General features: G+C 49.2%; 1 protein-coding gene across 1 annotated transcript; it reads right to left on the reverse strand.

Moving 5' to 3' along the window:
* Positions 1-2158: 2158 nt before the first annotated feature.
* LOC115541081 (ATP-sensitive inward rectifier potassium channel 12-like) lies at positions 2159-12367 on the reverse strand. Its single transcript, XM_030352839.1, has 3 exons — positions 12059-12367; positions 5196-5375; positions 2159-5006 (listed from the first exon to the last, which is right to left on the reverse strand). Exons 2-3 carry the CDS (start codon positions 5285-5287, stop codon positions 3239-3241), a joined length of 1860 nt encoding a protein of 619 aa, XP_030208699.1. The 5' UTR covers positions 5288-5375; positions 12059-12367; the 3' UTR covers positions 2159-3238.
* Positions 12368-13561: the final 1194 nt, after the last annotated feature.

Here is a 13561-nt window from a genome sequence, read left to right on the forward strand (position 1 = left end):
ACACACACAAACACACGCACACAAACACATACATACAAGCAAATGTGCAATCCAGGTGCACATACACAGACACAAACACACAGACACACAGACACAAACACACACTCACACACACACACACACACACACACACACACACACACACACACACACACACACACACACACACGCGCACACACACACACACACACACACACGCACACACACACACACACACACACACACACACACACACACACACACACACACACACACACACACACACACACACACACACATCAGAGGCAGAGTCGTTAGCATGTCTCACTGGGGTCAGAGAGGTGGCCCAGCTGGTGGCTAGTGGAGAGGCTAATGACAGGGGGCTGACGACGGGGCTAATGAACTGACATCAGACGGGAGCGAGGGAGTCGGGACGGGACAACAGCAGAGAGATAGAGGTATCACAGGGGGGGAAACAAGGGGGCAAATGTCTCGTCAGAGTGAGCAGGGGTTAGATTAGATTACAGCCGGGAGAGAGAAAAAAGAAAGATGAAGAGTTTCTCTTCCTACCTGGTTTTATGGTGGTGAGATGTGGGAATCGCCATTGTGGACTGGACCTGTTGAAGTAATGTTACCGTAATATATCTAGACATTTTTTCGATAAAATGGTGATCTGCATGTGTAAAACAAACAGGGCAAAAGCCATCTGAATACAATACTGTGTTGTGCTGCTACTGGACAAATAAAGTTGTTTTTGAATGGAATTGAATGGAATTGTTCTCAAAGAGGCTCACAACAAAGATATGGGTATTCCCCAGACGACAGCGGTTCTCTTGGCATCATGGGAGACAACAAGGGACTTAATCGACAAGAAATCCCCCTTTCCACCAGAAACCCTGTTCCAGGCCCTATGTACAAATAGACAAAAGATAGTCTGATGAAATTCAAACTCAAGAAGACAGAAAATCCACATGCCTTGAGAAACGGTTTTATTATCTACACATTAACATCAACCTTACTACACTTATTTCAGTCGTAGAACAACATTAGTGCACTCTATTCCCTCTTAGTATGAGTACACACAGAAAATGTAGTGCACTGAATTGTCTTCGTTTGATTCTAAAATGGCCGTTCATGGATTTCAAAGGGCACCAATATGAACCTGTTATTAAACATATTGGAAGTCTAACTTAATGCCCACCCAACCTTTATAGATTTGAATATATTTATTGTCATAAATATGTTTAGTTTTTTACAAAGTAGAACATAAGTTAATGCCATATTATTTTCCATCATCCATCCATTAAATGTTGAACTGTTACATTGCGATTGCTACTTGGAGAGAACACTATGGTACCAAATACCTTGTTGTACCACTAACTACCACTTGAGGGAGCCCGTGCAACAGCATAACATTCGGACCGGTCGATGGTCGACTCTTTCTCTCTCTCTCTTTTTCTCTCTCTCTCTCTCTCTCTCTCTCTCTCTCTCTCTCCTCTCTCTCTCTCTCTCTCTCTCTCTCTCTCTCTCTCTCTCTCTCTCTCTCTCTCTCTCTCTCTCTCTCTCTCTCTCTCTCTCTCTCTCTCTCTCTCTCTCTCTCTCTCTCTCTCTCTCTCTCTCTCTCTCTCTCTCTCTCTCTCTGTCTCTGTCTCTGTCTCTGTCTCGCACTCTCTCGCACTCTCTCTCTTTCTCGTACACTCTCTCTTGACCCATCTCTCTCTTGCCCTCTGTCTATCTCACCCTCCCTCTTTCTTTCACTCTCTTTCTTGCACTCTATCTCTCTCTCTCTCTGATGGACATATGTCTGATAGACTTAGATGCACAAACCTATATGTACACACATCTATAAACTCCATAGTCTCCAATGTATCATTAGGAGTGATGATGAATAGGACAACAAGGTAGAAATATATTCATATGGAAACATGAACTACGTTGTGCTATAAGATCAAGGCGACCACATCTTGATGTCACCTGAGGATGGGCGTGGTTGACTAAACCCAGGCAGCCAGGAGACTTGGAGGGCGTCCACCTGATGAGGTGGTGAACAATGGTGAGTTGACCTTCGACCCTGAGTAACCACAGAACAAGAAGTGGGAAGATTCCTTTGAGGGGAGCCATTGAATAAGAGAGCTTCCAGCTGTTTAATACAATGTTTTATTCATACAAAACAGCACACTTTTACAAAGTCTGAATAATGGTGAAACGACAGAATAGAGTGGTTTGCTCCTGTTACTGTACATATTCGTTTGAATAAGGGCTGGGTCATGCTTTATTTATGTATTATGGAATGTGATTCATTCTGAGTATAATTCATTTAGAAAACAAATCTCAAGCAGGAAGACAGAGTTCCCAAAGGTCCTAAGAAAAGACATCATCATCCTAACTCTGAAAGTAGAATTTGTTAGCCTGGCAACGTTAGACAAAATGCGAACTGCCATTAGTCTGGAACCTGTCTGTTCTTTTCGATTTCGAAGGGGCGTCACCAACCTGAACAGACTAAATGCCTCTGGACGCAATTGGATAGGCCTACAATAAATCATAGTAACAAAATACATCTTTCTTCTCAGCAAAAGCTTCAAGTGCAGGCGTTTTTTCCTCTTTTAGTGAAAATCTACCTTCCAGTTTTGTTTCACACTCTGTCAAGTGGAATCAACAACCTGTTAGACATCAGCAGCAGACATCTGTATTTGAAATGCCTGTACGGCACTCCTCTGCACATCATCGTATTTATCCTGCCTCATATTAGACAAACCTTTGTGATTGATCAGTCTACTTCATTGAGGAGCCTTTTGGTATTGAAGGGGAGCAAGAGCTTATCTGCTGAGAAAATGAAACATGAGCTGGTGAGATGTGTCTTGTTCCCAGGCTGAGAATGTGTGTGCAAACCGGAATATTAGACATATAGGACCCTTGTTCTTCCGTACACTTTTGAAGACTCTCTGAAACTCCTTCATAACATGAATCTGCGGTCACATGTAACGCCTTAGACAGTATTTACAAAATAAAATCAAGTTATACATTAAAGGGAATATACAACGCTGTAAATGTTTTTAAGGAGACGGACGATTTAGCACAACATGGACCTCTTTGACTTTAAATACATGTACTGGAGATACCCATGTCTCTGATAAATAAAACGACCAAACGGTGTTTGCTTCCATTCCTTGTATTGTCAATGCCACGACTCGACGACAGACGAACCAGAGAGGGGCCCCGGCGAGTCACATGACCCACCCGGCTGTGTCCCTACACGTCCTCACACCCCGGACTCCCTGCTGATGTACAGCGGGAGCGCCGGCTGGAGGCGGTCGTAGTCGATCTGGCTCTCTAGGTCCAGGACGCACAGCGCCTCCGCGGCCTGCTCCTCCCCAAACCGCTCGGTGAAGCCCAGACGCAGGTCGTTCCAGCCCACCTCCTTCTTAGCCTGCATCAGCTCCTGCCTCTCCTCCTGCAGCCCCTGTCCCCGCTCCTCCTCCTCCTCCTCCTCCTCCTCCTCCCCCTCCGGCCCCTCCTCCTCCTCGTCGCCGCAGCACAGCGCCACCTCGTTCTCGTAGCAGAAGGCGCTGGGCGAGTGCGGGGGCAGCAGGCGGTGGTTGACCCGCGGCACGAACGGCGACGGGGAGCGCGAGCCAGAGGAGGAGGAGGAGGAGGAGGAGGAGGAGGGGGGGGTGGCGCAGGGGTCCCGGCCCCGCATGTGGTAGAGATCCTTGGCGCTGCAGAGGGGCGTGGTGGGCACCTCGTAGGTGTGGTGGAAGCGGGAGTAGTCCACGTGGTAGCGGTAGCCCTTCTCGAACACCAGCGGCTCGAAGCGGTGGCCCCACAGGATCTCGCGGGCCAGGTAGGAGCTGCGGGCCTGCGTGGTCATGGCCGTGGCCTCCACCATGCCCTCCAGGATCACCACGATCTCAAAGTTGTCCCTCTGCAGCTCGTCACGGCTCAGGCAGTACAGCGGGCTGTTCTTGTTGATCTCGTGCACCACCACCAGCGGCGACACCAGGAAGAGGCGGTCCAGGCCGTCATCGTAGCCCACGTCGATGTCCTTCTGCTCCAGCGGCAGGTACTCGCCCTCCTCCGTCACGTGCGGCCGGATGAGCTGCGCCCGCACGTGCGCCTCCACGATGTGGCTCTTGCGCATGTTGCCCATGCGCCACATGAGGCAGAGCTTGCCGTCGCGCAGCGCCACCACGGCGTTGTGCGAGAACAGCAGCGTCTGCGCGCGCTTCTTGGGCCGCACCATCTTGGCCATGATGGTGCCGATCATGAAGGAGTCAATGATGCAGCCCACGATGGACTGCACCACCACCGTCACCACGGCGGCCGGGCACTCCTCCGTCACACAGCGGAAGCCGTAGCCGATGGTGGTCTGCGTCTCGATGGAGAAGAGGAATGCCCCGATGAAGCCCTGCACGTGGAGGATGCAGGGCCGCCACTCGGGGCCGCCCGGCGTGACCTCGGCGGGCTGCCCCGCCCCCCCCGGGGTCAGCCGGAGGTCAAAGTCCCCGTGCGCCAACGCCACGCCCCAGAACACCAGGCCGAACAGCAGCCAGGAGAGGAGGAAGGTGGTGGTGAAGATGAGGAACATGTAGCGCCAGCGGATGTCCACGCAGGTGGTGAAGATGTCGGCCAGGTAGCGCCGCGGCTTGTCCTCCATGTTGTTGAAGACCACGTTGCACTGGCCGTTCTTCCTGACGAAGCGGCTGCGCAGGCGGCCCTTGTGCAGGCCCCAGCCCATGGCCAGGTCCACGCCCAGCCGCCGCGAGGGGGAGGGCCGCCGCCCGTTGTACAGGACCGGCTCGCTGGCCGCTCTCAGGGATATGACCCCCCCTCCTCCTCCTCCTCCTCCGTCGCCGTCTCCGCCCCCCTCCTCCTCGTCCAGCACCCCCCCGCCTGCTACTGCTCCTCCTCCTGCCTCGCTCCTGCCCCGGGCCCCAGCCAGGGTCTGCTGTGCGAGGGGCCCGTGGCCGTTGTGGAGACCCAGGCTGGAGATCTTCAGGGTGTCGTCGTCTGTGGATACGATGCTGTATCTTTAGGTAGAGGCAGAGCACAACAAGAGTTAAGGGGAATTAAAAGACATGATGACAAATGCACATTTATAATAAAAGAACAGGTATAAAAGGTCACGTTTTCCTAGGTTTACTAGAAGTAAACCTCTGAGACGGAGGCTTTGGTGATCAGAGCTGCGGTGAGGGCCGACACGGTCCTCAGCTACACACCTGTTGACTCTTACTGCTCCCATGGCTCCAGTGATAACCAGACTGTGTCTCTGGTGGCAGTAGTGGATTCTGGGACGGATCGTTCCAACCATTAAAATCCTGTTGTAGGGATGAGGAGACGATGAGGGATCAAATCTGTCCTGCGGGACATGTCAGCACCTCATCCCGGGTATACATCTCCTGGGGATTAGGAAAAGAAAGGGTTTTTAATTTGTTACGCTTTAACTCACCAATTTAATCACGAATGGGAATAAGATATAAACTACCGTGTGTGATAACAGGGTAGGCAGAGTTGAATTCATTCATCCAAACACAATTCAAAAACTCTGAAAACGTTGACAAAGTCCCCTGCCTGACGCAGATCAGATCAGACATGTTTAATAACAGCTTATTGATTGGGGTCCTTGCTAGCTGTTGGCCGAAAGGACCTCCAGGCTAACTAGCGCTGGAAAACCAGTCCAGCAGTGACGAGGGTAGAGGTCTGCAAAAGATATGAATCAGTAGTAATCTACTGATAGAACAATTGATCTGTTATTTGTCCTGGTGACAAGGTCAGCTGGTGACCACTGTCTGTTAATAGCTGTCATAAAGCGAGCGACCAGGGGAGCAAAAAAGCGCATCATTGCATAACCAACATAGCGACACAAAGGCCATTGGCTGGGGCCTGAATGAGTTTGAAGTAACCCAGCTGACCAGGCCGGCCTCTATTGGCGAAGGTTATGCAATGATTTTCTTGGAATTATTATTTTCTTTCCCCAAATGACCGCGTTTTTGTCCTTAGTGTTGTTGTGTCAATGGGGGGAGGTGATAAAAGACCAACAATCACAAAACCAATTGCTATCAGAAGCAAAACATTTAAAATATAATAAAAAAAGATATCACGCAGAAGCTGATTTTATGCGTCACAGCCTCAGCATATAATCTTTGATTGATAATACTTATTCATACGCATCCCTAGCACCCTAACACCCTAGAACCCTAACACCCTAGAACCCTAACACCCTAGAACCCTAACACCCTAGAACCCTAACACCCTAGAACCCTAACACCCTAGAACCCTAACACCCTAGCACCCTAACACCCTAGAACCCTAACACCCTAGCACCCAGCACCCTAGAACCCTAACACCCTAGCACCCTAACACCCTAGCACCCTAACACCCTAGCACCCTAACACCCTAGCACCCTAACACCCTAGAACCCTAACACCCTAGCACCCTAACACCCTAGCACCCTAACACCCTAGAACCCTAACACCCTAGCACCCTAACACCCTAGCACCCTAACACCCTAGCACCCTAACACCCTAGCACCCTAACACCCTAGCACCCTAACACCCTAGCACCCTAACACCCTAGCACCCTAACACCCTAGAACCCTAACACCCTAGCACCCTAACACCCTAGCACCCTAACACCCTAGAACCCTAACACCCTAGCACCCTAACACCCTAGCACCCTAACACCCTAGCACCCTAACACCCTAGCACCCTAACACCCTAGAACCCTAACACCCTAGCACCCTAACACCCTAGCACCCTAACACCCTAGAACCCTAACACCCTAGCACCCTAACACCCTAGAACCCTAACACCCTAACAACAACCCTAGAACCCTAACACCCTAACACACTAGCACCCTAACACCCTAACACCCTAGAACCCTAACACCCTAGAACCCTAACACCCTAGCACCCTAACACCCTAGAACCCTAACACCCTAGAACCCTAACACCCTAGAACCCTAACACCCTAGCACCCTAACACCCTAGAACCCTAACACCCTAGCACCCAGCACCCTAGAACCCTAACACCCTAGCACCCTAACACCCTAGCACCCTAACACCCTAGCACCCTAACACCCTAGCACCCTAACACCCTAGAACCCTAACACCCTAGCACCCTAACACCCTAGCACCCTAACACCCTAGAACCCTAACACCCTAGCACCCTAACACCCTAGCACCCTAACACCCTAGCACCCTAACACCCTAGCACCCTAACACCCTAGCACCCTAACACCCTAGCACCCTAACACCCTAGAACCCTAACACCCTAGCACCCTAACACCCTAGCACCCTAACACCCTAGAACCCTAACACCCTAGCACCCTAACACCCTAGCACCCTAACACCCTAGCACCCTAACACCCTAGCACCCTAACACCCTAGAACCCTAACACCCTAGCACCCTAACACCCTAGCACCCTAACACCCTAGAACCCTAACACCCTAGCACCCTAACACCCTAGAACCCTAACACCCTAACAACAACCCTAGAACCCTAACACCCTAACACACTAGCACCCTAACACCCTAACACCCTAGAACCCTAACACCCTAGAACCCTAACACCCTAGCACCCTAACACCCTAGAACCCTAACACCCTAGAACCCTAACACCCTAGCACCCTAACACCCTAACAACAACCCTAGAACCCTAACACCCTAACACACTAGCACCCTAACACCCTAACACCCTAGAACCCTAACACCCTAGAACCCTAACACCCTAGCACCCTAACACCCTAGAATCCTAGCACCCTATCACCCTAACACCCTAGCACCCTAACACCTTAGCACCCTAACACCCTAACATCCTAGAACCCTAACACCCTATCACCCTAGCACCCTAACAACCACCCTAGAACCCTAACACCCTAACACCCTAATAACCACCCTAGAACCCTAACACCCTAACACCCTAATAACCACCCTAGAACCCTAACACCCTAGCACCCTAATAACCACCCTAGAACCCTAACACCCTAACACCCTAATAACCACCCTAGAACCCTAACACCCTAACACCCTAATAACCACCCTAGAACCCTAACACCCTAGCATCCTAACAATAAACCTTGCACCCTAGCATCCTAACAACCACCGTAGTATCCTAGCATCCTAACACCCTTGCATCCTAACACCATAGAATCCTAACAACCACCCTAGCATCCTAGCAACCACCACTCTAGCATCCTAACACCCTAGCCTCCTAGCAACCACCTCCCTAGCACCCACCACCGTAGCCTCCCACACCCACCACCCCAGCACCCTAACGCCCCCAACACGGCACCCTAACGCCCCCAACACGGCACCCTAACGCCCCCAACACGGCACCCTAACGCCCCCAACACGGCACCCTAACGCCCCCAACACGGCACCCTAACGCCCCCAACACGGCACCCTAACGCCCACCACCCACCACCCAAGGACCCTAACGCCCCCACCCCAGCACCCCAGCACCCTAACCACCCACCACCCCAGCACCCTAACGCCCACCACCCCACCACCCAAGGACCCTAATGCCCCCACCCCACCACCCTAACGCCCACCACCCCACCACCCAAGGACCCTAATGCCCCCACCCCACCACCCTAACGCCCACCACCCCACCACCCAAGGACCCTAACGCCCCCACCCCACCACCCTAGCACCCACCACCCTAACACCCACAATCCCAGCACCCTAACACCCACCACCCTAGCCCCACCAGCCTAGCTCCCACCACCCCAGCACCCTAAGACCCACCGCACTAGCCCCCTAGCACCCACCACCATAGCAACATAGCATCATAGCAGCTATCTCAGTAGATTCTCTCCCACTCTCCCTCCTAGACCGATGACAGCCAGTCACTGCTACCGGGCCAGAAATAAGGTGCAATCCTGTGGAAATATAAATACACATCATATTCATATAATATACATCTTATCCCAACAGTGGGGAGACATCAGCACCCGCATGGCCTGAGTGTGCTGAATGAGGGATGAGGGGGTGAACCATCAAGGCCCCCATTTACTCTGGGAATCATGAGTGGGATGAATGTAAGGCCTTTGGATGAAACAAGTTCACATGTTTGAAGAAAATGTTCAGAGAAGATTGTGCCAGTTTGTTTTGTGTAACCCACAGATGCTGATTTTCAAGCATCAAGGGAGCTCAAAGGAGGAAGAAAAACTGTGATTTTTTGGGGGCATATCCAGCAACAAGCCTAATCAATAAGAGATTATATTGTTGGGGCAGTAGGGGCGAACACAGGTGTTTCTCATGATGTTAATATGGGGACTGCCATGTCTACAGACCAATAATTAACTTCATGAGCTACACCTGCTCTCCTCTCCTACTACATTATAGCAGTCTATAATAGGAACTATGAACTCAATTTTTTTGCTTTGTGTCTTAAGCCCATTTTAAATCTGCATTCTTGTCTGTAGTTGTGTTCTTGGGGACTTGTGAAACATCATCAGTCGTGGTCCAAGTACTGTTCCGTTCAAACATTTGAAAAGTACACTCAAAATTCCCGGATGTTTGCTTGTTCTGCCCATTTTTTTTTAGGATGCGTCGTGAAGGGGCTTTTGTGGACTTGGGACATTTGAGTATCCCAGAATGCTTTTTCCAACAACCAGCATCACTGCATAATCCTGAGTCTTACTTGCCAAGTCCGAACAACTGAGTACGAAGTCCGGACTTTGTGTCCTTGACATTGAGAAAGGCCCATCATCTCCTCAAATACCCAAAGAGAAGTATTCTATTTCCCTCAGTGGGAAAAGGAACACTTTCGAACTTTGACCCAAAGATAATTTCAGAGACAAGAAAACTGTTTAATAGTATATCATTTCTTTGATTGATTCATTAATTTAGTTTAATGACTTCCATTGACTCGAGTGATGTAAGATGTAATGTAGTTCAATCCTTCTTCCTCTTTAACTGCAAGTTTCCTTTTTTGCCTTAAAATAGCCAACTGCGCCTTAGAGCATGTATTTTAGATGTAAGAACGGTTCAAGCTGGTGTTCTGGGCAGTGAGCGAGACAGGTCCATATGTCCCTGAGCGATAGCAGCTGTAATTAACACATGATGATGATAGTTATTAGTCGTCTCCATAGGAACAGCACTGGGCTGGCTGGAGGAACGGCTAGGACCGGCTCTTTAAAGAAGAAGGGGGGGGGGGGGGGGGGGGGGACGTGGTCGGACAGGAAGACAAAGCAGATAGAGGCAAAGTGTAAACAAACCACAGTGAAAGGGTTTAATTGTCTGACACAGAGTTAAACGTGCACACACGTGGGTTTGCATGACAGGACACACCCGCCATACAAGAAATACAACCTCCTATACAGCAATGGGGAATTAATGAGACTGGGTGTGAATGACCAATATGTTATTGTTTGGTCATATAAGTGTATTTGCATGTATGTACAGCATATCACAATGTCAATACGTGTAAAGCATTTCCTCATGTCTTAAGGCAAACCAGACGTGACACTCTCTCTCTCTCTCTCTCTCTCTCTCTCTCTCTCTCACAAACAGGTGGCAGTTCCTCTGCCGTGCTGCCCCATGAGATCTTCCCAAAAAGCAGGTTCAGTTAATCTATGCATGACCTCAGCTGCCATCTCAGGTGAACTATGACATCAGTAATGTTAAACTCCTGACGCACCTCATGAGATACGTCAGCGGAATCAACATCCTGATCTGATTAATCCCATAGGAAAATACACTTGTAATGTGGGTGTGTCTGAGTCTTTATCTGTGTCTTTGAGGGCTGTGCGTGCGTGTGTGTGTGTTGGTGTGTGTGTTTGGACACGTGTGTTGCACAGAATGAAGGAGGCCCCTTATCAAATACCAGATTACATTCCCTTAATCCCCACCCTCCAACAACAGCACGAAAGGTAGCCGTCTGTCCCTGCACAACCTAATCCCTGACTCTTTAATCTGGGCCCTGAGGGGAATATGAAGGAAAAGACGAAGAAAATAAGAAAGAGTGAGAGAGAGAGAGAGAGAGAGAGAGAGAGAGAGAGAGAGAGAGAGAGAGAGAGAGAGAGAGAGAGAGAGAGAGAGAGAGAGAGAGAGAGAGAGAGAGAGAGAGAGAGAGAGAGAGAGAGAGAGAGAGAGAGAGAGAGAGAGAGAGAGAGAGCTAGAGAGAGAGAGGCAGTAAAAAAGTACCCTTGTTTTCATGTCCCATTAGCTTTCTTCTGACATATCTACATTACAATCTAGTAAAAAACAAAGAGGGGAACACTTAATAAACTATTTTAAGTATAGACAATTTGCTCAATTGCTGTATTCTCCTTTTCACACAGAATGCAGGTTCACAACTTCACATATTATCGCTATTTGCTCGATATTTGCTTAGCCATTAGATAGTTTAAGAAACAAAAGGTAAAATAAAATGTATTTGCACTATTGGCCTTGTTTTGATGGACATTTTTAACATTGAACATCAACATCCCCTCTGCATGACTATTTGCTCATCTTTCTGAAAACATTATACTTGTTATACTATATTTGCATATAATTCACGCATTTTAAACGTTGACGTCACTTGTATATGTATGTGTATAGGCTTATACTACCACCTATCGACTGCTCCAATACAATGGCGAAAGTTTATTGGGTAAGCAGACGCAGAGGCCGTGACATCTGTCAATGACACCGAGGGCACGCGGAGCTGTCCAGTTCTGAAAATCAATGCGACCAGAGAAATGTTCGACACGCGCGAGAGAGTGAATATTTCCCATGAAACAGAACGATCCATTTGAAAATCTCTTTCCGTTTTACCCGTCACGTTATCACACTCGACTTGTTATAAGCGAGACGGAAATTTTTGACAATATTGATCTTGTGTGATTATCGATTATTTTATGTCAGTTATTTTTTTGCTTGTTTGTTTGACAGGACACATCGAGCCAACAGTTGACAACATTAAGGCATTGGTCTGGAATCATGTTATGGTTTATGATGATAGAGAATGGCCTATTTCACAATGAAACCTCTCAACATATGGATTTGGAAAATTTCATGGATTTCAAGTAGGCTATGATTATATTTTTAACTAAACAAGTTGATACATTTGAAGAGAAATAGTGTAGTATTTACCTTATGTGACGGTGGCTCCAAATTACTTTAGAGATGACGTTGGTTTCATGCTCTTGGGAACACGAATCCCTTTTCGCTCGTCTTGTAGTTGTTATAAAGAAAACTACCACTCAATAAATAGCAACCATTTTATAAACTTAGACACTTTCACGTTCGGTCCGAGGTCTTTTTTGCGCCATAGTCCAAAACTGCGCCCACGCTCTGCCGCTGCGCGTGAACTACTGTGACGCCCCTGCTCAGCGCGCGCATTCTTCTGGGTCCGTGACGGTGTGTGGGCGAGGGAGAGGGCGCGAGGGAGGCATCCTTCTGGGTCCGTGACAGTGTGTGGGTGAAGGGAGAGGGAGCGAGGGAGGTATGACTGTCACGCTGATGATTACCCTTATAAAACCCACATTTGTATTTCCCACAATAAAGGTGTTATGTTGGTGGTTGCTGGTTCATGGTGTAAGACTGTCCCCCCCCCCCCCCCCTAGAGTTTCATTATGGGAAAAGTGATCGTTTATTGGCTATATATTTTGAAGCTATATATTTATGCTTTTGACCAACTGAGGTAACCCCCAAAATGATCCCCTATTGGTTTAAGATTACATTGAGAGGATGCTTTAAAAATCATGTTGCATTTGGAGCTGTCTGTCGAAAAAAAATCATTTGCATTTGAATACCTTGTTGAGTCTGTCTGTCTGTCTGTCCGTCCGTCTGTCTGTCTGTCTGTCTGTCTGTCTGTCTGTCCGTCCGTCCGTCCGTCCGTCTGTCCGTCCGTCCGTCCGTCCGTCCGTCCGTCTGTCTGTCTGTCCGTCCGTCCGTCCGTCCGTCCGTCCGTCCGTCCGTCCGTCCGTCCGTCCGTCCGTCCGTCCGTCCGTCCGTCCGTCCGTCTGTCTGTCTGTCTGTCTGTCTGTCTGTCAGATCTGATCAGAAATCAACGCTTTACGCTGTACAAAATAATGCACCTATATTTATATCATGCATTTATAATACATTGCATTTGGACATATTCAGGGATACAACTCTGAATGAATGTATACTGCGTACATAAGTTCACGATCATTTCGTGAACTTAAAAACTGGAACAAGGCCTACGGTATGTGGATCAGACCAGTGCAGTAGGTCCCAGTGAGAACAGGCACCAAAGGCCTGCCCCCAACAGCCTGGCTGCAGAGCAGAAGAGAGTTGAAGTCACATGGCTCCTACTGTATACACAACGCACATCCTCCCAGCTGCACACGGATGATCCAATTACCCCGACTTCATTTGTTTGTGACGCTCTCCCCTGCTGACCCGGTGGTACCGCAGATTAGGACCCGCTGTGGATTATGCCGCCCCTTCACCTCCGGAAATAACCCCTGACTCTAGCCCAAGGTAGAGCGGGACGCCCACATCTTAAACCCTCTCCTCTGCGGAGGGCTGGTTGGACCGGATCCGACGGCTCTGAAGAGGCAGGCTGTGTTTACAGCCAGCACCCATGAAAACCCTGGCCATGCCCAGCTCATGCTTTTCTTATTTTAG

This window comes from Gadus morhua, chromosome 3 (assembly GCF_902167405.1).
Source record: "Gadus morhua chromosome 3, gadMor3.0, whole genome shotgun sequence".
In the NCBI taxonomy this organism is placed as follows: domain Eukaryota; kingdom Metazoa; phylum Chordata; class Actinopteri; order Gadiformes; family Gadidae; genus Gadus; species Gadus morhua.

Bases quoted from the DNA above. Each gene is read 5' to 3' on its own strand.
- LOC115541081 (XM_030352839.1), bottom strand. From the start codon at position 5,287: ATGGTTGGAACGATCCGTCCCAGAATCCACTACTGCCACCAGAGACAC. The intron at 5,007-5,195 runs GTGTGTAGCTGA...CTCTACCTAAAG, and splicing joins GGAGCAGTAAGAGTCAACAG to ATACAGCATCGTATCCACAG.